This window comes from Sus scrofa, chromosome 5 (genome assembly GCF_054392235.1).
Source record: "Sus scrofa isolate SSC_HxYL_T2T_F1_AM1 chromosome 5, Sscrofa_HxYL_maternal_Yorkshire_Landrace_v2.0, whole genome shotgun sequence".
Taxonomy (NCBI): Eukaryota; Metazoa; Chordata; class Mammalia; order Artiodactyla; family Suidae; genus Sus; species Sus scrofa.
Window position 1 is genome coordinate 61579790 of NC_139387.1, and position 20706 is coordinate 61600495.

General features: G+C 34.3%; 2 protein-coding genes across 17 annotated transcripts in view; one reads left to right on the top strand and one right to left on the bottom strand.

Annotated features, from left to right (window-relative positions):
• Window positions 1-20706, bottom strand: part of PIK3C2G (phosphatidylinositol-4-phosphate 3-kinase catalytic subunit type 2 gamma) — a 518046-nt gene that overhangs the window by 297811 nt on the left and 199529 nt on the right. For all 14 annotated transcript variants that reach the window (XR_014803777.1, XR_014803780.1, XR_014803778.1 and 11 more), the window contains one exon: window positions 1703-1805. Coding sequence is in view for 9 of the 14 variants with exons in the window: in XM_084956629.1 (XP_084812755.1) it covers window positions 1703-1805 (103 nt within the window). In the remaining 5 variants the exon portion in view is untranslated. The remainder of the gene's footprint in view (window positions 1-1702; window positions 1806-20706) is intronic.
• RERGL (RERG like) overlaps window positions 1-20706 on the top strand; it is a 260323-nt gene that overhangs the window by 70761 nt on the left and 168856 nt on the right. The gene's annotated exons all lie outside the window — the stretch shown is intronic.

Here is a 20706-nt window from a genome sequence, read left to right on the forward strand (position 1 = left end):
ATACTCCTTAATATTTTAAATATCATAAGTAAATACTTGAAATGTTTGTGTTCCAACTAGTATTAATAAATTTTTAGAGTTTTTAATAGTAAAGGACTAAAATATATAGTCTAACCTATTGTCTTTGCTATTGAGCTATTATGAATTAATACATGTAAAGTGCTGATAACAGTGCCTGGCACTTAATACATTCTTAATATGGTTAATTATCACTGGATACCAATCATGGCCTAGACTTTGGTGTATGTGGATAAAGCCGTGGAAAACAAAACAAAACAAGAAATCACATAAAGCTAGAATTTTGATTAATTGCTCTGAAACTCATATCTAAAACTTTTAGCCCATAAATTTAATTGTTTTTGTCTCATAAATTAGTGGCATAAGATATGTAGACCCTCACTGACTGGGCTCAAATCCAACTCTGCTTACCAGCTCCATGAATGTGACCTGTGGAAAATCAGGAGCTCCCTTGACTTTAGTGACCTTATTTCTAATAATATTTGACACATGAAATTTTTGTAAAGATTAAATATGATAGAAACATTAAAGTTCCATCTGTACAGTATATGCTCTATACATACTGTATCAAAGTAGTGGAGTTTATGCATTAAATTTACAAGAAACAGAAATGTTAGTGATTTGTGAATTACTGCCAGTGAGATAAGGTGTTTTTTTTTTTTTTAGGAATATGCAACTTCAAAACTAGGGTAGAAATTAGAATCATATATTTTTCTCCACTCCTTACCACTGAAATGGAACTTGATAATTTCAAGTTTTTCCTCAACACTGAGGACAATTTGAAGACTCTTTGGTTTATTAATACTGAAGGTACTAGTTGTACTTTGTAATGTTTCTTTGTGGAGATTTCAGATGCATAGCCCTGGAGCTGTCAACACTGGCTGAGTTGGGTACCAGTTCCAAAAGTTATTTCTAATCAACTCTCTTTTGGCCTCATTAAGTTATGTTCCATGTAGATATAATGCAAACTAATTCACCACCTGACATTTTTTATGGTGAAGCACCTCAGACTAGGAAAAAAAAAAAAAAAAGAGTCCTGCACTGGATATCTGTTATCTGATATAAATGACAGGGTGATAGGATTTTTTTTTAAAGCAGGTAATTGGAAGATTCTACAGATAAAAACTGCTAGAATATCAAAGTTCACTGCATACTGTGCAATTTGGGCTTGAAGTAACTCAAGATATCACACAGGGAATAAAATTTATATCTAACAGCATGAAACTGTGTCATTAAAGCCTGGTAATACCTTTCTAGATAGTTTTATTGTATACATTATGAATGTTAATCTGCCCTGATTCAAACTGTGTTGACACCAACATAGTCTTCAGCTAGATCAAGAGTTATTTCTCTTCCTTCAATGATTTCCTCTTCACATTTTCTATTCCATTTACTTCCTAGTGGATTCATGGATAGTATGAATATGAGTTACTGAGTTACTCATAAATGATTTTTCAAGAGACCATTTACGATACTGAGATTGCAGTAATGTGTTCATGTAATTGTTTCAGTACAAATTGTTAACAGACATATAAATAAATATTTCATTGTTTTAATAAATATACTCAAATAAATATGTATTCATTAAGCTATGTAATCCTCAAGTGTCAACAATCCATAAGAATGAGAATATTTTCCTTAAAATAATCCACTTGCTAATCGAAAACAATTCTAAGAGTCTTACCTTTCGAGATAACTTTCCTGGAGCTTCCCTGTTTTTCTGTAGAGTAAGTTGAAGAACAGATTTATTTTTCTGAAATATCCTGTGGCTTCCCAAATACTGGTCACTGAAGGAGAAAAAAAATGAATGCAGTCACTTCCTTTCATAATATCCCAAGTGGATGTTTTCTTCCCTGCTTCATTTCCTTTCATTTTTGGAACTTAGTCTGGTAAAAGTTTTATATCCCTAGTTTTATATCTATGTATCTATCCCTAGTTTTATATATCCCTAGTTTTATATCTGTGTATCTATCTAATATCTGTATGTATATAGATATCTCTTCATATTCAGTTTTAAATGACAAGAACTGCCAGATAAAATAGAAGAAGTCAGAGTCTCTGTTGTGGTTCAGTGGGTTAATGACCTGATGTTGTCTCTGTGAGGATGCAGGTTCAATCTCTGGCCTTGCTCAGTGGGTTAAGAACCCAGTGTTGCCACAAGCTGTGGGGTAGGTCACAGATGCAGCTTTGATCTGCGTTGCTGTGGCTGTGGTGTAGGCTGCAGCTGCAGCTCTGATTTGACCCCTAGCCTGGGAAATTCCATATGCCACAGGTTCAGCCATCGAGAGAAAAAAAAAAGTGTTTGCTGCCCAGTAGATATGAATTTCAGACGATGAATAAAAAATTTTAGTATGTTTCATGTAATATTTAATATATACTTATACTAAGAGAAATCAGAATTTTTCAAATTCATATTTAACTGAACATTCTATATTTTTATCTGCTAAACATGTAATTCTAACCCTTTCTAAAAGCAGGGCCTGGTTCATCCCCTATCTTTTCCTCAGTCTGAGTGTGTGTGTGTGTTTGTGGTAGGATCTGGGTAGTTATCAGATTTGGGGTAATTATCAGACTCTGGAAGGAATTTTTCCTCTATAATTTTTTTAAGTTACATTATAGGAACATGTTCTCAAGGAAAATATCTGAATTGTATGTACTAAGTTTTGTAAGGCAAAAAAAAAGATTAAAAAATATTTCTTTCCTTTTTTCCAAAATATTAATTCCCAAGAGTTTATTGCAGTTTTGTTTTTGTGGGCTGAAATAAATGGCCAAGCACACATACATTTATGTTAAAAATGAAGTTATATTATTTTTATCTATGTCTCTAGCTTATAGCTAAATTTCTTTTATTTTCTGAGGCTTTGCTTCTTAGTCAGAAAATTTAAACTATTCTACTCTTAGCAACACCAAATGTTTTCCACTGCAGCCTCAATTTAACCGTTATTTATACCAGACTCTCAAATAAAATTTAGAGCTTAATGTAACTTCAATTCACTTATCTTTCATTACCCTACAATTTCAGATTTTTGTTCCAGATTCTTTAATAATATAAACCTGATGAAATCAAGAAAATTAGATCAGTTGATTATTAGAGATGGGAATTATAAAAAAGACATATCTTAATGCACTTCATTTTAAAACTAAAAACAGTTAAATAGCCTCTCAATATCTGAGTTTTGATTTTAGAATAAAGAAGGCTGTTGATACAGGATGAAGTGTCTGTTGATAACAATTTTTTGTCTTTCTGGCATAAATCAAACCTATAAGCAATTATCTTTAATTTCCACCTTCTATAATAAGGAGCATATACTTGGACTTGAGGGACAACCTGAATGGAAAAATGGTTTAAATCCCTATGATTATTATTCTAATCTTTTAAAGTTGTTTCTTCCGCACTTAATTCAGCAGTAATAGTTTTTAATGTCCAGCTGGAATGCAGATGTTGAGTAAAGAGGGATATATAGCTCTGATTTTAGACATTTTCTCAACATAATAACAATTTCCCTGAACATCCCTAATTAATGAATACATAGTTCATCTCTGACCTATTATATTGAACTTATGAATATCTGATCTATTTCTGGATTCTACATATTCCAGTAAACCATGCATTTATTCTTCTGCCAATATCAAATTGCTTCGATTATTTAATTTTCTAGTATATTTTCAATTATGAAAATAGTGAAAGTATCTGTTTTTAAAAATTATATTGGGGATGGGGGTATATGCTTGGGCTGTGGGATGGAAATCCTGTGAAATCAGATTGTTATGATCATTATACAACTACAGATGTGATAAATTCATTTGAGCAATAAAAAAAAGTAAAACAAAAAATTATATTATATTTTCACAATTTCTTTTCCAGAACAACTTTAGAATTAGTGTGGTAGTGTTAAAGAGAAATGCTTACATTGTGTTCACTTATTTTTTATTTATGGAATTATATAAGAAGAGTTGGCTGTTTTGTAATATTGAATCCTTTCAAGGAAACATGCATTTCTACATGCACTCTGGTTCTCTTCATTGCCCTTGAGTTAAGTGTTAGTTTTCCTCCAGGTAAGTCTTAGACACATACGGCTTTTGCAAGATATTTTATAGCCTCTGTTTTATTACAAATCAGAGATTTTTTTATTATATTTATTGATTGGGTTTATGTGTGGATTTTGCTTGTAGAATCCTGTTGTAATGGCTAATAGTTTTTCAGTTGATTATTTTGGACTTTCTAAGTAGAAAAATATGTTCTTTTAAAATAATCACAACTTTATATATATTCCTTACCAATATTTTTGCTTCCTTTTGTTTCCTTATTTTATTGTGATGTCTAGGATGCTTTGCACACTGTTGAATAATAGTACTAAAAATAGATATTCTTCTCTTTTTCTTGACTTTCTAGAGAATGCATTAGATGATTAACAAATGTCTATTTTGTTAATGATTTTTAAAAATTATGAATAAGCTTTAAACTTCATTTATTGAGTTTTCTTTATCTATGAGTTACATCTTATTGAGAAGATCAGTTTTTTCCTTGACTGTGTTAATATTTTAACTATAACAACAGAGTTTTCTAATATGTACTTTACATTCTTGGGTAGATGCACTCACTGGTATATCTAATTTGCAATTAAAAAAATATACATATATCAAAATTCAGATTGGCCTATAATTGGCCTTAATGTTTTGTGTTTTATCTTTATTTGTTTTAGGCATTAAAATTAAACTAGCTTCATAAACTGCATATACCTTTTTCTCCAAACTGGAACAATTTACATAATTGAGAATTATCTATTCTTTCAAGATCTGGTGTAATTTGCCTAAAACTACATTTTCCACTCCTCACTTCTCTTTGTTCTGTTTCACCTTTATACTACTGCTTGACTTAATTTTGAAAATTCATGTTCCTTAGAAAATTGTCTATTTTTTATAAAGCTGTCAAACAAATGTTCCAGGTCCCTCCTGTTTTAAATATCTTTTGACATTTACCTGGGAGCTCTGCAATCCCCTTGCCATTGTCCTGTCCTTCTCATGCTATCACTCTGTCTTGTTTTGCCAGAAGGTTTTTTTTATTAATATTTTCCTTGTCATTTCATAAAAATTTTAGTGGTCTGGTGAGTAGATTTGCATTTTAAGTCTAATGTATTAATCCACTCCTGAAGATATATAATTATGGGAATAATTTTGCATGAAGAAAAATCTCAGAAACTGGAAAGGAAATAATCTTCTGGTTCAGCTCTCATTTTGTAAGTAAGGGCACTGGGTTCAACAGAATAAGACCACAGACTAGCTAGAGCATAAATATTTAGAGTAAACATAGCACACTTGAAGTTTATTTATAGATTCAAGCATTCATGCTATAAAGTGTTACATGTGTTTCTTCTCTTTTTGGCTTTTTATAAAAGTCTCATAGGAAAATAGGGCTCGAAGAGACCATTAAAATCAATACAGGTCTCTAAATGTTTTGTGTGTGCACACACATGATGCACACACACACACACACACACACACCTTAGTACAAAACATTAGCACAGTCGTAAAAAGACAAATCTATTTCAAAAATTAAAGAAATATTGTAATAAATAATAGACCTGGCTTTTAAAAATGTCTTTAGCTTTGTGGAAGAGGATATAAGCACGTTTTGATGCTGCTGAACATAGAGATGAGGGCGAAATGTATAAAAATTGTGGCGAATTCTTCAATGAGCATTTTCAAGGCAGAGCCTGAGAACAAGTTGAGCAAAAAAAAAAAAAAAAAAAAAAAACGCATGTTGGAGTTCCCTTGTGGTACAGCGGGTTAAGGATCCAGTGTTGTCACTGCAATGGCTCAGGTTGCTTCTGTGGCATGGGTTTGATTCCTGGACCAGGAACTTATGCATGCCGTGCATGCCCCCCCCCCCCCAGAAAAAAAGCATGTTAAGTGAATGGTCACTGGTACTGTACTCTCACCCTCAGTAGCTTCATGTGTACTGTGCATTCAGCCACTGTTGCTTAGTGGAACAAAACATTAATATGCCAGAAAAATTTACCTGTATAAAGGTGACTTCTCTGAATAAACTAATTCTCAGAAGCATGCTATATATTCAGTACATCATTTTGGGAGGTATCATGTTTAAAATACTAAATAGTCCTTTCTGTATGTGTTAGCAATAACACACACTATTACTGTACTAGAATTGTCATTTAAGATTAAGTTTCTGATGTTACTGAAAGGACTACAGATCCTCCAATAACCATTACACTTTATAAGGTCTGTAAACCACTCTTCACTGCTTGCTGTCACTGTATTTGGTGCAACTACCGTTTTGATCAATTTGTCTTTGATGGTCTAGGGCTACAGTATCCAGTATTGTAGCTATTAGACACATCTGGTTACTGGGCACTTGAAAGGTGGCTAGTCTGAGTTAAGATGTGCTGTAAAAATAGAATACACACTGACTTTTGAAGACAGTTTGAAAAGGATGTAAAAATCTCAATATGTGTTTAATTCTGATTATATGGTGAAATGACAACATTTTGGGTAAATCAACCTAAGTAAAAAATTACATTAAAATTTATTTCCACATGTTTCTTTTTACATTTCTTAATGTGACTAGTAGAAAACTCAATTGTGTGGCCCACATTATGTTTCTATTAGAGCTGACCTAGAGAAAATGAACAGAGAGAGTAAAAGAAAAGAAAGCACTAAGGAATAGGAAGAAGTATGATATGTAGAATCTAATTAGTCAATGGGTTAAGGAAAATTAAATTTGTGTGAGGACTCTAGGTATCAGAAAATACACGAAGAAAGGCTACCACACCTCAAGAAGGAGAAATGAAAAATATTGCTGCTAAGATGAATAATGTGGAGAACAGAGTTTGAACACTAAGAGGACAGGGCATAGTCAGTATTACTTTGCTTATCATGTGAACATTGGAATTTTCTCTTTTTTTCATTTTTTAAAGTTTTATTGAAATTTAGTTGATAACATTGGAATTTTCTCTTTCAGATTATGTACACCCGGTGTTTTTCTCAATCTGGTAGCATTTCAAATATGGGTGCTTAGTAGTTTTATTTCATAATCATGGAAAAACTGTTAACTCTTAAATGAACTCAATTGCTATGATACAATCAAAAGTTTAGTTCTTTTTCTTCATATATACTTATAAATCAAAATTCTGCACATCCATTTATTTATGCTCACAACAAAAATTTGTTTCCCTCTATGTGCTAGTTACTATCTTAGGAACTGTTATACCTGTCATTTAAGATGAATACCAAAAGGCTGAATCCTTGAATGTAATTACTCCTATTTCCTATTCATAAGTAGATCTTGTTATTTTAAAGTATTTCCATGGTGGTAGGTATATATAAAGAGAGATTAAAGACATTAACACCAAAAAGTCACATGCAGATACTTTAAATTTATCTTATTGGCAAAAAAAAAAAAAGAAAGAAAGAAAGAAATATCAAATAATGTCCAACTTGTGAATACTGATTCCCATCAGCCTAGGCAGACCTTGAAAGCTCACATTTATCAACATTACTGTTTCATCAGAGTAAATACATATCCTTATTTTATGGAATAATTAGGTCTAAATGTTCTCCATTTTATGTGTAGAAAGTAGTCACAGAGAGTTTTTGTGAAATATCACAGTCATATATAGAGAAAGAGTATTTTGATTTTGTAAATATTGAGAACCAGAATTACTGATCACTATTAAATAAAGTACTTTAAGTAATCTCAGTAATTAAGCTGACTTTTAATACTTATATTGACTAGGGAGTGTAAGATATATCACAGAACATTAAAATATAAATAATACTACAGTGCTCCAAGAGCATTTTTTTTTCAGATATTTATGTGCATGCACATACACATATGTATTTGGTATTTGCCACTTAAAAATTCCTGGTGATGTTAACATCTACCATATCTTTAGTTCTAGTTAGCTTTATAACTAATGGAAATGCCTTGGATTTTATGCTGAAGGAGATATTTGTTGCTGGCTCAGCATAGATAAATATCAGTGATTAATATGGTTGTTTTTCTTAACCAGTGCTCCTCACATTTATAGTTATTTTTCTTTCATGACTTGCAGAGAAATTCTAAAACTAGAGTTTACAGCCATAGGATGGTTAGTAGAGGGTCATAGTTTTGAAGAATTTCTGTGGGGCGTAAATTGATACTAACAGCAGCTACTCAAGGGAAAACTGCACATGAACGATATTGCCTCATTTTTCTTTCCTTTGTGTGTGTGTGTGTGTGTGTGTGTGTGTGTGTGTGTGTGTCTTTTTCTAGGGCCACACCCACGGCATATGGAGGTTCCCAGGCTAGGGGTCTAATCGGAGCTGTAGTTACCGGCCTATGCCACAGCCACAGCAATGTGAGATCTGAGCCACATCTGCAACCTACACCACAGCTCACGGCAATGCCGGATCCTTAACTCACTGAGCGTGGCCGGGGATCAAACCCGCAACCTCATGGATCCTAGTAGGATTTGTTAACCACTGAGCTACGACAGGAACTCCACTGCCTCATTTTTCTTAAGAATTTCCTCCAGCCTGTAAAAACACAACTATCACTACTGCCTCTTCACTTGTATATGTTTTTATTCCTTTGCAGATATGATACACAATATATACAATATCTGTACTATAAATTAAAAATAAAGTGAGATTGAATATACTACAAGGCATTTTTTTTAATCTAGAGGAAATGTTTTATAACAACTTTCAATTTTACAGTGCCCTCTTCACTAAGGTGTGCATTCACAAAAGGCAGGCAGCAGCATAACTACCTATATAAATGAAGTTAACTAAGACAGAGTCAGTAAGAAAGAAACATAGCAGTGAAGCTGGGAACTTGTTATCTTGGGCAAAAATATATGCTAAGCTCCAAGGAGTTATTTTTGGGGCATGGTATGTAAAATTTGTAATACACTCACCAATTTAGGAGATCAAAAATATGGATTTTATTCTATTTCAATGTTTTATTATTTTTCCCACAAACCTCCAGAGAACTGTGGACTTTACTAATACAAAACATTCAAGAACTAAGATTAAAATAGTACATTTAAGCCTTATTAAAGTGTATTATCTAATTTGAAATACTATGCAATTCAAATTTCCTAGCGAATTTCTTTACCTTTCTTAAGAAAAACAGAGCACAGGCTATATAAACCTCAATTAATTCAAAATTAGGGAGATTAATAATTCTTAGCTCTTAGAAGTAAACAATACTTTTGAGCAACAAAAATGACTTGATTGCTGCAGGTTAGCTATTATAGTTTTAGGTATAATGAAATTAAATTATGTTCCTGCATTTTGTTCTCATTTGTCATCATGGAAAAATCACGCAACAGCTTTGTGACTCTTTTTATCAAATCTGTTGATTAATGATGCTTGCACAATCACAATGCTTAAAAAAAAAAAACCTACGGGCTGAAATTTGCTATAAATTTACATGTTTGGGATTTCCTGTTGTGGCTCAGCAGAAACGAATCTGACTAGTATCCATGAGGATTCAGGTTCGATAGCTAACCTAACTCAGTGGGATAGGATCTGGTGGTGCCATTAGCTGTGGTGTAGGTCACTGATGTGGCTCAGATCTGGCATTGTGCTGTAGGCCAGCAGGTATAGCTCTGATTAGACCTCTAACCTGAGAACCTCCATATGCCATTGGTGTGCCCCCCCAAAAAATTGTACATGTTTGTTTCAATAATAAACAATCTTCACTTATCACAAGCTCTTCCTTTGGGGCACTGCCTTCAATGAAGGTATATAGAAAGTGTTCACATATTGGAACATTTTTTCTTGTGCAGTTATTGATTAGAATCAAATACAAACTTGTATGGTATGTTATTATTAATTTTTGGTTAACTATTTTTCAAAGATAGCAACCAGTTAATTTTAAAATGTTAAGAAAAGGACTTTGAAGGAAACCCAAAACCAAATTGAAGTAACTCAAGATACTCTTAATGAATGACTTACTAACTGAACATGGTTTTATTATTGTGTTTGATAACTCTCAAAGTTATATTCTTTCCTATGCTCTGACATGGTTCTATGGTTTAATAAGAGGAAAGCAGTTATGTAAAAGAGAAACACACCTTAATCTCCCTAGTCTATTTCTTTGCTCAAAGTAAATCTAAAGAGTTATAATAGAGTAGATTATAATGTTGGAATTCTTAGGCTGTTCTGAATGCACTGAAAATAATCAATGTTTTCAAGTTTGCCAAGTGAAATCCCTAATTTTATTGAGAATAAAAAGACTCCTCTTCTCAAGCCCCTCCCCACCCCCAGAATATATGCAACTGAGTTTTTACTGCTAATGAGTATGAGTATAATCTATTACCTTAAACTTTATATAATATTACTTAGCTTTTTTATTCACTGGTAATTAATAGTCTGATTTTTACGTTGAATAAAAGGTAATTCCAATTTATAATCAAATGTTTAAAGAATAAATTAATACCAATTGCCATGGGATTAGCTAAAATATATTTTAAATAGACGTTTTCTTAAGAAGATTATTTTAAACTTCTAATCAGATTTAATTTTTGAAGAGGACTTCCTCACCCTAATCAAAGGAATTCAACATTTTCTCTCTTATGAGAGGTCAAGAGAGAGAAAAAGGTCTCCAGATTAGATAGCCAGATCAAACTAATCAATGCTAGTTGTGAATAAAGAGGCAGATATTTTTTCTTAATTTAGATTTAAGAATATATATGACAGTTTCGAAGTAAGATTCTTAATTACCAAAGGTTTTCTTTTTCTGTTTTTTTTTTTAACTCTTTTTTTTTTTTTTTTTTTTTTTTTTGTCTTTTTGCTATTTCTTTGGGCCGCTCCCGCGGTATATGAAGGTTCCCAGGCTAGGGGTCTAATCGGAGCTGTAGCCACTGGCCTACGCCAGAGCCACAGCAACGCAGGATCCGAGCCGCGTCTGCAACCTACACCACAGCTCACGGCAACGCCGGATCGTTAACCCACTGAGCAAGGGCAGGGACCGAACCCGCAACCTCATGGTTCTTAGTCGGATTCGTTAACCACTGCGCCACGACGGGAACTCCATTTTAACTCTTTTTTTAAGTGCTCTGGAATTCTAGAATTCCTTGACAAAAGTCAGTTAAATAGTAAAGAAAAGTTTTGTTTTGTCTTGTTTAAATCAAGGATGTAAAACCTGGCCATAACTGTAAACAATAAGCCCAAACTGAATTTTCAAGAAAGATTATTCAGTTTCTCCTTATGCAGCACTTGTGTTTACTGTTGACAATGCAGTCATGATTTATTCAACAAAAGCTTTAAGGGCAGTAAATTTTATTGTTTCACACAGCAATTGACAAGGAAAATTGTCTTAAGTTGAATTAGAAAGTGAGACAGCAAGATTTTTGAGAAAAGAAATTTCTCAAATCACATAGATTAGGGCTAAAGAAGCAGAAAAACCTGCATTCCTAGTAAATGTTGGACTCTTAGATAATAAAAGATAAAATTATGAAGTAGCATTATACTTCATATATTATAAATATGTTTATAAAAATAAACCTTATGTGAGTCTAGGTGAAGGTCCAACTATTGTTACTCTGGAAAGAAAGGAGATGCAGGAACATCCTAGGAAAGTCTTTCTGTCCTTAACACTTTATAATGTAATGCATTAATGTAATGCATGTAATGGAAAAGAAAAGAGTTAAAGTTTCTGTCCTCAAGATTGCCACTGCGTAAGCCCAGGGGTCTGTCTGCTAGATAAGATCATGGGAAATTGAAAAGTGGTATTACCAAGGACAGTCCTACCATCGTAATTAATTTGGGAACTAAAGTCAGGAAAGTAATGATAGATGCTAATATTTTTTGTTACTTCTTTTTTTTTTTTTTTTTTTTTTTTTTTTGTCTTTTGTTGTTGTTGTTGCTATTTCTTGGGCCGCTCCCGAGGCATATGGAGGTTCCCAGGCTAGGGGTTGAATCGGAGCTGTAGCCACCGGCCTACACCAGAGCCACAGCAACGCAGGATCCGAGCCGCGTCTGCAACCTACAGCACAGCTCACTGCAACGCCGGATCGTTAACCCACTGAGCAAGGGCAGGGACCGGACCCGCAACCTCAGGGTTCCTAGTCGGATTCGTTAACCACTGCGCCACGACGGGAACTCCCTTTTTGTTATTTCTTTATTCAAGTTATTCTGCCTCTAATTTGCCGATTCAGTACCCATACTTCATATTGCTCACAACTTTACGTCACCAAGAGCCTGAGATAAAACTGATAAAGTTATGATACTTTTATGTACTCTTTGCCCATAATTTTAAAACTCTGTTTATAAAGCAGTTTTTGATACTTAATGAAATTCTGTCTGATATTAATTGAAGTACCTGGTAAGAATAGCATGGTATGCAGGTGGAAGAGGTCTAAAACCTTCTCATTTTGAGATGAGTTATGGAGATGTGATATTAAAGTGAGTTACTGGATTTATAAAAAGCCTTTAATAGGCAGAGGCAGTGCCAGAGCAAGAGCCAGAGCCAGAGTTAGAATGGAATATTTTAATTGACAGAAAGAGTGTCATACTAGATTCAGATGAGTATTCAGTGAGTCGTGAAAATAATATAGTTTACTTATGAAAAGGGGAATTTTGGCTTGCTAGGAAAGTTATGTTTCTTAATTTTTCAATATGCTACAAAATATAACATTTTGTTGTGTTGATCAAAGTCATTATTTGTGCAAGGTACTGTTTTTTAAAAATATATAGTTTCGAGTGGGTTAAGAATCCAGCTGCAGTAGCTTGGTCACCGTGGAGGCATGTGTTTGGTCCTGGACCAGCACTGTGGATCAAAGAGTGGATTAAGGAGTTCCCATCGTGGCGCAGTGGAAATTAATCCAACTAGGAACCATGAGGTTGTAGATTCGATCCCTGGCCTCACAAATGGGTTAAGGATCTGGCATTGTTGTGAGCTGTGTTGTCGGTCACAGACTTGGCTCAGATCTGGCATTGCTGTGGCTCTGGCATAGGCCAGCAGCAACAGCTCCAATTAGACCCCTAGCCTGGGAACCTCCATATGCCGCGGGTGTGGCCCTTAAAGGACAAAAAGATGGAAAACAACAACAAAAAAAGAGTGGGTTAAAAGGTCTGGTGTTGCCACAGTTGCTGGGTAGCTTGTGGCTGCAGGTTGGATTTAGTCTCTGCCCCGGGAAGTTCCATATGCCGTGGGTGAGGCCATAACAATAAAGTGTAAATTTTTTTTTTCATTGATTCAAAATTCTTAAGTCACTAATATTTCTAGCCTGTACTATATTGCTACTTGAAATGTTAACTGTGGACCATGAGTGTCAGTCTGTTAGAACTTTCTTCTTTCTCTTTCTCTACTCCAGATCAAGTAAGTCAGAATCTGTTTTTTAACAAGACCCTCAAGGAACTCATAGACACATTAAAATCAGAGGACACTGTTTTAACATATCCACATAAATGGAAATATGTGTGTAATTTGTTTCTACCTCTCTTCCTATTTATTTACATTTCCCCCTTTCCAGAATTTTATGTATTACTTTACTAACCTTGGTTAGGACAGATTAGTTCAATAAAGTGGCAAAATATGACCTAAAGAGGAAATTTTAAGAAATAGAGAATCACAAAAACACTGTTTAGCAAAGTTGTGAAAAAGAGTCCTGACCACAGACATTGAATTTTGATGATGAAAGGTCTTAGCTACTTCCTCAAAACTTGGTTGGTTCATCAAGTAGTTAATTATTGTGACTCTTTTAACAGACTGTTATTCCATGTGGAAGAAATGAAGAAGTTTAAATTTTGAGGATTTGCCCTCATCTAATCCAAAGTAGATGAGAAACTGCAAAAGTAGCAACTAAATGTAATTTATCACTATCTTCATAAAGCAGATTAAGAAACATAGTTCTTGGATAAGCAATGAGATCCTGCTGTGTAGCACTGGGAACTCTGTCTAGTCATTTATAATGGAGCACGATAATGTGAGAAAAAGAATGTGTATATGTATGTGTGACCGGGTCACCTTGCTGTACAGTAGAAAATTGATGGAAAACTGTTAAGCCAGCTATAATGGAAAAAATAAAAATCACTTAAAAAAAAAACAATAAAAGAAACAGTTCTGATAACATAAGGGGATCTTAAAATGAAAAAGTACATTATTTTTAAACACAAAAGTAATAGTGTGTTCAGGGTGGGAGGGGGAATGTATTTCTATTTTTAGTTTATTATATTTTAACAGCCATATAATATTTTTAATTTACTCGATTATGCTTTACAGGATCTCTAAGCAATCCATATGTAATGAAAGGACTAGTAGAGGCTTAATAAAAGTTTTACATTTGGAATTAAAGATTACTAAAATATAATTCTGCAGTTCATTTTTAAAGTAGAAAAATATACTAAAAATCAGGTTTTAAAAGGAAAAGAATTTGAAGTTAAAGGAAGCTAACTCATTTTGCCTAATCAACAGTGATAGAGAGTAGTGTTATCAATAGAGGAAGGATTTGTTTTCATATTATTTATTTTCTTAAACAGTCTCAAGATTCAAAAAAGAAAACCAACTTTATTCAGAAATTTGGAAATGACGGTTAATGTCTACCTTAAGTGAATGTGATTTTTCCCTTTATTCAAATCATTTCTAAACATTTCTTTATTAAAAATGTTGAAAAATTTTATATGTCAGAAAATGAGTGTTCTGCAAATTATGTATCCTTTCCTTGAGTTTGACCTGAAAGCTGTATGTTTAATTATAAGCTCATATTTGGTGTACAGTATATGGTCATTATTCTTTTTTAATTTATTTTTTATTAGGGTATGGTTAATTTAACAGTATTGAGTCAGTTTCTATTGCACAGCATAGTGACTCAGTCATACACATATATACAATTCTTTTCTCTTGTTATCTTCCATCATGGTCTATCCCAAGAAAATGGATATAGTTCCCTGTGCTATACAGTAGGACCTCATTACTTACCCACCCTAAATGCAATAGTTTGTATCTACTAACCCCAAACTCCCCATTCATCCCACTTCCTCCCCCCATCCCCTTGGCAACTGAAAGTCTGTTCTCCCTGTCCATGAGTCTTTTTCTGTTTTGTAGATAGGTTCATTTGTGCTGTATTTTAGATTCCACATAGAAGTGAGATCATTATTCTGAATGAAGTATTATTCTGTAATTTTTTTTTACAAGTGGCATTTTAAAGTGAAAGGAGTCTTTGCAATAGAATGGAAAGACCCTAGGCTTCAGAGTCAGATTAACTTCTGCCATCTCAACTTTGCTGTTTCCAAAAGTATGACCTTTAAGGAAGTCATTCAGTTTCTTTTAGCCTCAATTTTCCCATGTGTAAAATGGGAATAATCATGCTTTTCTTATATGAGAATGAATGGTATCACATGTGAAAATTCTAGCTCGTAAGAGGCTTTTAATAAGTGAAGTAAATTTTCTTGTTGTTGTTTTTATTATTACTCTCATGTCCATGCCCCTTCCTTAAGCATTCCTGCTTTTATCAGAGATCTAGTTTTCCAAGTGCATAGTTTTCTTTCTGGGTATTAATATATATGTATATAAAATTATATATATAATTTATATTTATTATATATTATACATATATAACTATATATATATTTATTATTATTTTTTAAACTGGTATTCATTTGAACTCCTGTTGGGCCTTCTGGGAAGGGAAATTCCTCCTTCAGAGTACTGCCAACCTCTTCATCTGTCTTCTTGATTCCATCCTCTCTCAACTCCTCACCCTTGTTGTGTTGCCTGACTTCAATACTTCCCGCTCCGTTGGTTCTTTCCTTTCAGTTTACGAATGTTTTCAAATCCCTCTTATCCACATTCCCAAAATCTCCAGACACATTCTCCTCAGGTTTTAAACCCCATTTTTCTCCAGGCTTTTACCCCTGCACATGACTTCTAGAGAGTAGTGCTTATGTGTTTCTGTGTATCACCTTCCATTCTCCTTAGCTCATTGCTGTCTTGTTTTTTTTCTCCTCCGTTTTACTAAACTTGTTCTTACTTGGATTACCAACTTACTTCCTAATTGCAAAATTAAATGATTATTTTTCAATCCTCACCTAATGTTTGTTTTCAGCATTTGACACTATATTTACTTAGTATTTGAAACTTAGTCTTTTCTTCTTGCAAAAGGCACATTTTCCAAGGTATCCTATAATTTAAATTTTTTTTTCCCATTTCCTTGTTCTGCTTCTCTTCCTCCCTTCATCTTTTAAATGTTAATATTATCAGGATCCTTTCTTTTGTCACTTTCCCTATGTGATCTTGTCTATTTCAAAGACTTCCATTACCTTGAGAATCAGTGATTCCCTAATCCACACCATATTTCCTAAATCTGATCTACTTTCTCAATATCAGATGCCTTGTGGCACTCACCTGCTTAGCATGTCTCAGATTTGACTACTTTATACTCTAAAACTTATGTTTCTCTGATAGCTCTATCATTGTTATTGAACTTGCATCGAAACTGGTCGTCATCTGTACTCCCTTCTGTGCAATCTCACTGCCAACCAAAGAGTGTCACTCTCCATCTGTCTCTGTAAGGACTGGGCCACTAGCCACTGCAGTTTTTCTGACTTTTATATCCTCAAAGGAATTTAGGGCAGAGATCAGGAATGAGGCACTCTGTGCTCTGGAAAAACTGACAGATCTGGCTTTCAGAGAGAGATTTTCAGGATAAAATTTTATGAACCCAATTTCTTGCATCTTACAAAAGTGCTAGAAACTAAGATATCTATGCCTCCTGACCAGCAGTTACCTTCTACCAAGACATGTGTTTGATTGCATGTTCTCCTTTTCCAAAATCACATCAGCTAGCCTCTCCCCAGTAACTCTTTAGAGCAGCTCCTCAGAACTAGCTGTCCCACATCCCCGGCTGTAGTCCTCAATTAAGTACCCAAATAAAAACTGAAACTCACAGCTCTCAAGTTATGCATTTTTAGTTTAGTGGATACCACATATATCCATTAATTCCACCATTTTTATACCTTAGAGGTTTAATACTTCCTACCTCAGAGATTTAATACTTCCCATTTAGCCTCACTTTGTCATCTTAGCTCAAGCTCTGCCATCTTTTGTATGTTCAGTAATGGTCTCCTAACTCCAGTTTCTCTTTTTAAGCATTTATTATTATTCATATGGTCACTTAAATGATTCTTCCACCCTCAAAGTAATTTATTTCCTTAGTTTCCTGATAGCAAAAAAAGCATGTTCACTGTAGAAATTCTGAGTATAAAAAAGAAATGAATAAATATCATCGGTATTATAATTCTTTTTCAAAGTGTAACTACTCCAACATTTTAGTGTATAGGATTTTATGTAGTGCATAGGATTACATTTTCTTGTACGGGATTTCTAGTTCTTTTCCAAATAGATATATACTTATTTTAACAAATATTAATATATTAAAATGTTGTTTGAAAATATATCTTTTCACTCAAGAATGGTGATGCATTTTATGTTGACTGACTTTTATTAATTTATAAATTCTATGACATGTTATAATAAAATTATGTTCATAATTAGTTTTACCACTTTTTGAGTATTATTAGAGATTTAGTTTTTTGGTTATTCTTAGAATTCATGTTATGATGAATGTACTCTGCATCCAAATATTTTTGTGTAATTATGATTGATTCTTTAGAAATATTGGGTAGAAGCAGAATTGGTTGAAACAGATGATCTGTTTCTACATTTCTATAGACTTTTAACACATTTTTGACAAAATTACCTTTAGAGAGTGCTGTATCAATTTAAATTCCTAACAGCTGTTTGGATTTCATCCATTTTCCCACTGAATTTCATCATAATAAATATTTTAACAATTTTGATGGGCAAAAATGGCATCTCATTGTTTTTTTTAAATTTTAAAAAATTATTTTAGGGGTGTAACTGTGGCATATGGAAGTTCCCAGGCTAAGGGTCAAATCAGAGCTGCAACTGCTGGCCTATACCACAGCCACAGCAACATTGGATTTGAGCTACCTCTGTGACCTACACCACAGCTCTCAGCAATGCCAGATCCTTAACCCACTGAGTGGGGGCAGGGATCGAACTTGCATCCTCATGTTTACTAGTCAGGTTTGTTACTGCTGAGCCACAGTGGGAACTCCTGGCATCTCATTGTTTTAATTGCATGTTTGTCATTAGTTTAACTCTTTAAATAATTTCTTGTCCGTTGAATTTCTATTTGCATGCTTTGCCCGTTTTCTTCTTGATAATTAGTTTTCAAAGCTTAAGCATATTTTATATATTCTAAAGCTGTTAACATTTTGTCATATAGTACTGATTTCTTTCCTCAGTATTTTCCCTTTAAATACAAATTGGTCATTGACTTTTTTTCTTTGTTCTTTTTAAAGCCGCAGAGATTTAGTACTTCCTACCTCAAAGATTTAATACTTCTTGTTTAGCCTCACTGCTGTCACCTTAGCTCCTGGAAGTTCCTGGGCTAGGGGTAGAATTGGAGCTATGGGTGCCAGTCTATACCACAGCCACAGCAACAGCAAATTTGCGCCACATCTGAGATCTACACTGTAGCTCATGGCAATGCTGGATCCTTAATCCATTGAGCAGAGCTAGGGATCAAACCCTCATCCTCATGGATAGTGGTTGGGTTCATTATTGCTGAGCCACAATAGGAACTCCAAGGTCACTGGCTTTCATTTTCACCATTTCCTTATACTTGCTGTTAATTCATCTCTCTGATCCATAGGTAATTGGTATATAATAATACCAATACTACCCTCACAATAGGTAACTGTAATAATAGATTATGGGTTTATGAATTTTCTTACTAAGTAAGAAGGCAAAGATTTTATGTAAATTATCTTTGTATTCTTAGTAATAAACCAAATCCCCTGCATATGTGTGTGCACAGTAGATGTGGAATTGGTCTGTTATAATCCCTGCACACTTGCACCTGCAGACCCTTGCAAAACTGCATGTATTTTCCACCCTATGCTCTGGCATGAAGATCCATTTGCTATTTTCTGTGTCCTACTCAAGAGCTTTTGAAGTACTGTTTTTTTTTTTTTTTTTTTTTTTTTTGTCTTTTGTTGTTGTTGTTGCTATTTCTTGGGCCGCTCCCGAGGCATATGGAGGTTCCCAGGCTAGGGGTTGAATCGGAGCTGTAGCCACTGGCCTACACCAGAGCCACAGCAACGCGGGATCCGAGCCGCGTCTGCAACCTACAGCACAGCTCACGGCAACGCCGGATCGTTAACCCACTGAGCAAGGGCAGGGACCGAACCCGCAACCTCAGGGTTCCTAGTCGGATTCGTTAACCACTGCGCCACGACGGGAACTCCTGAAGTACTGTTTTATAGTTAAAAGCCAATATTATTTACATAGGCAGCCAAAACCTGGTTTTGAATTCAGTCTTCGCTCTACCAGCTTCCTAGTTGTATCCCTTTGAACAAAGCCTCAGATTGCCCATCCGTAAAAAGGGTCATTACAGTATTTATCTCATTGATATATTTTGAGACTTAGATGTTTATCCAATAGGAGGCAAGCAAATAATTAGCACTTAATAAATGACAACTGTTATTATCATTGCAATCAAAGTTAGTTGGGTACTGCAGATAAAGTGTGGTACTATAACTATTAGAGTTTAAATTATTACTCATTGCATTATTAACATATTACATGTTACCTGTGTTCCTTCTACCAAATATATTTTGAACAAATGCCTAAGTCTTTAAGGGCATATTTTTAAGACAAATTACATAGGATTAAACTAAAAAATCTAAATGAAATATATATTCCTTTAGATATTAGAAAGAATAGTCATCAATATTCTACTTATTAAAATAAATCATATCAATAAAGATAGATAAATAGTAAGCAAATTCCAGATATGTACGTATCCTTCAATTTCCACTAGATAATAACTGACTGTAATTTTCTACAGTAATACTTATTTCCTATCTTAAATAAAACCAGGTAAATGAATTCTTAATAGAAATAAATTAATATAAAAACATTTTATGTATGTATTTATTTATGTATTTTTAGGGCCCCATCCAAGGCATATGGAGGTTTCCAGGCTAGGGATCAGACTGAAGCTGTAGCTGCAGGCCTACACCACAGCCACAACAACGTCCGATCTGAGGTGCGCCTGCGAGGTACACCATAGCTCATGGCAACACAGGATCCTTAACCCACTGATTGAGGTCAGAGATCAAACCTATGTCCTCGTGGATGCTAATTAGATTTGTTTCCACTGAGCCATGACAGGACTCCAATATAAAAACATTTTAGACATCTATTGTTTATGTTAGCAAGAAAAAAAGGGAGTTCCTATCATGGCTCAGTGGTTATCGAATTCGACTGGCTACCATGAGGTTGTGGGTCCAATCCCTGGCCTCGCTCAGTGGGTTAAGGATCTGGCGTTGCTGTGAGCTGTGGTGTAGGTCACAGATGTGGCTCAGATCCCACGTTGCTGTGGCTGTGGCATAGGCCTGTGACTACAGCTCCGATTAGACCCCTAGCCTAGGACCCTCCATGTGCTGTGGGTGTGGCCCTAGAAAAGACCAAAAAAGGAAAAAAAAGAAAGAAAAAGAGTCAAATATATGCACAGCATTTTTAGTACAAATTATGGACGATTTACCCATTTGAAACAGTAACTAAGTAACGGTCTTAAATTATAAATTTTCTCCACATTTCACTTTTCCAAATTTCTTTCTCTTTAGCATTTTTGCTTTCTGGATGAC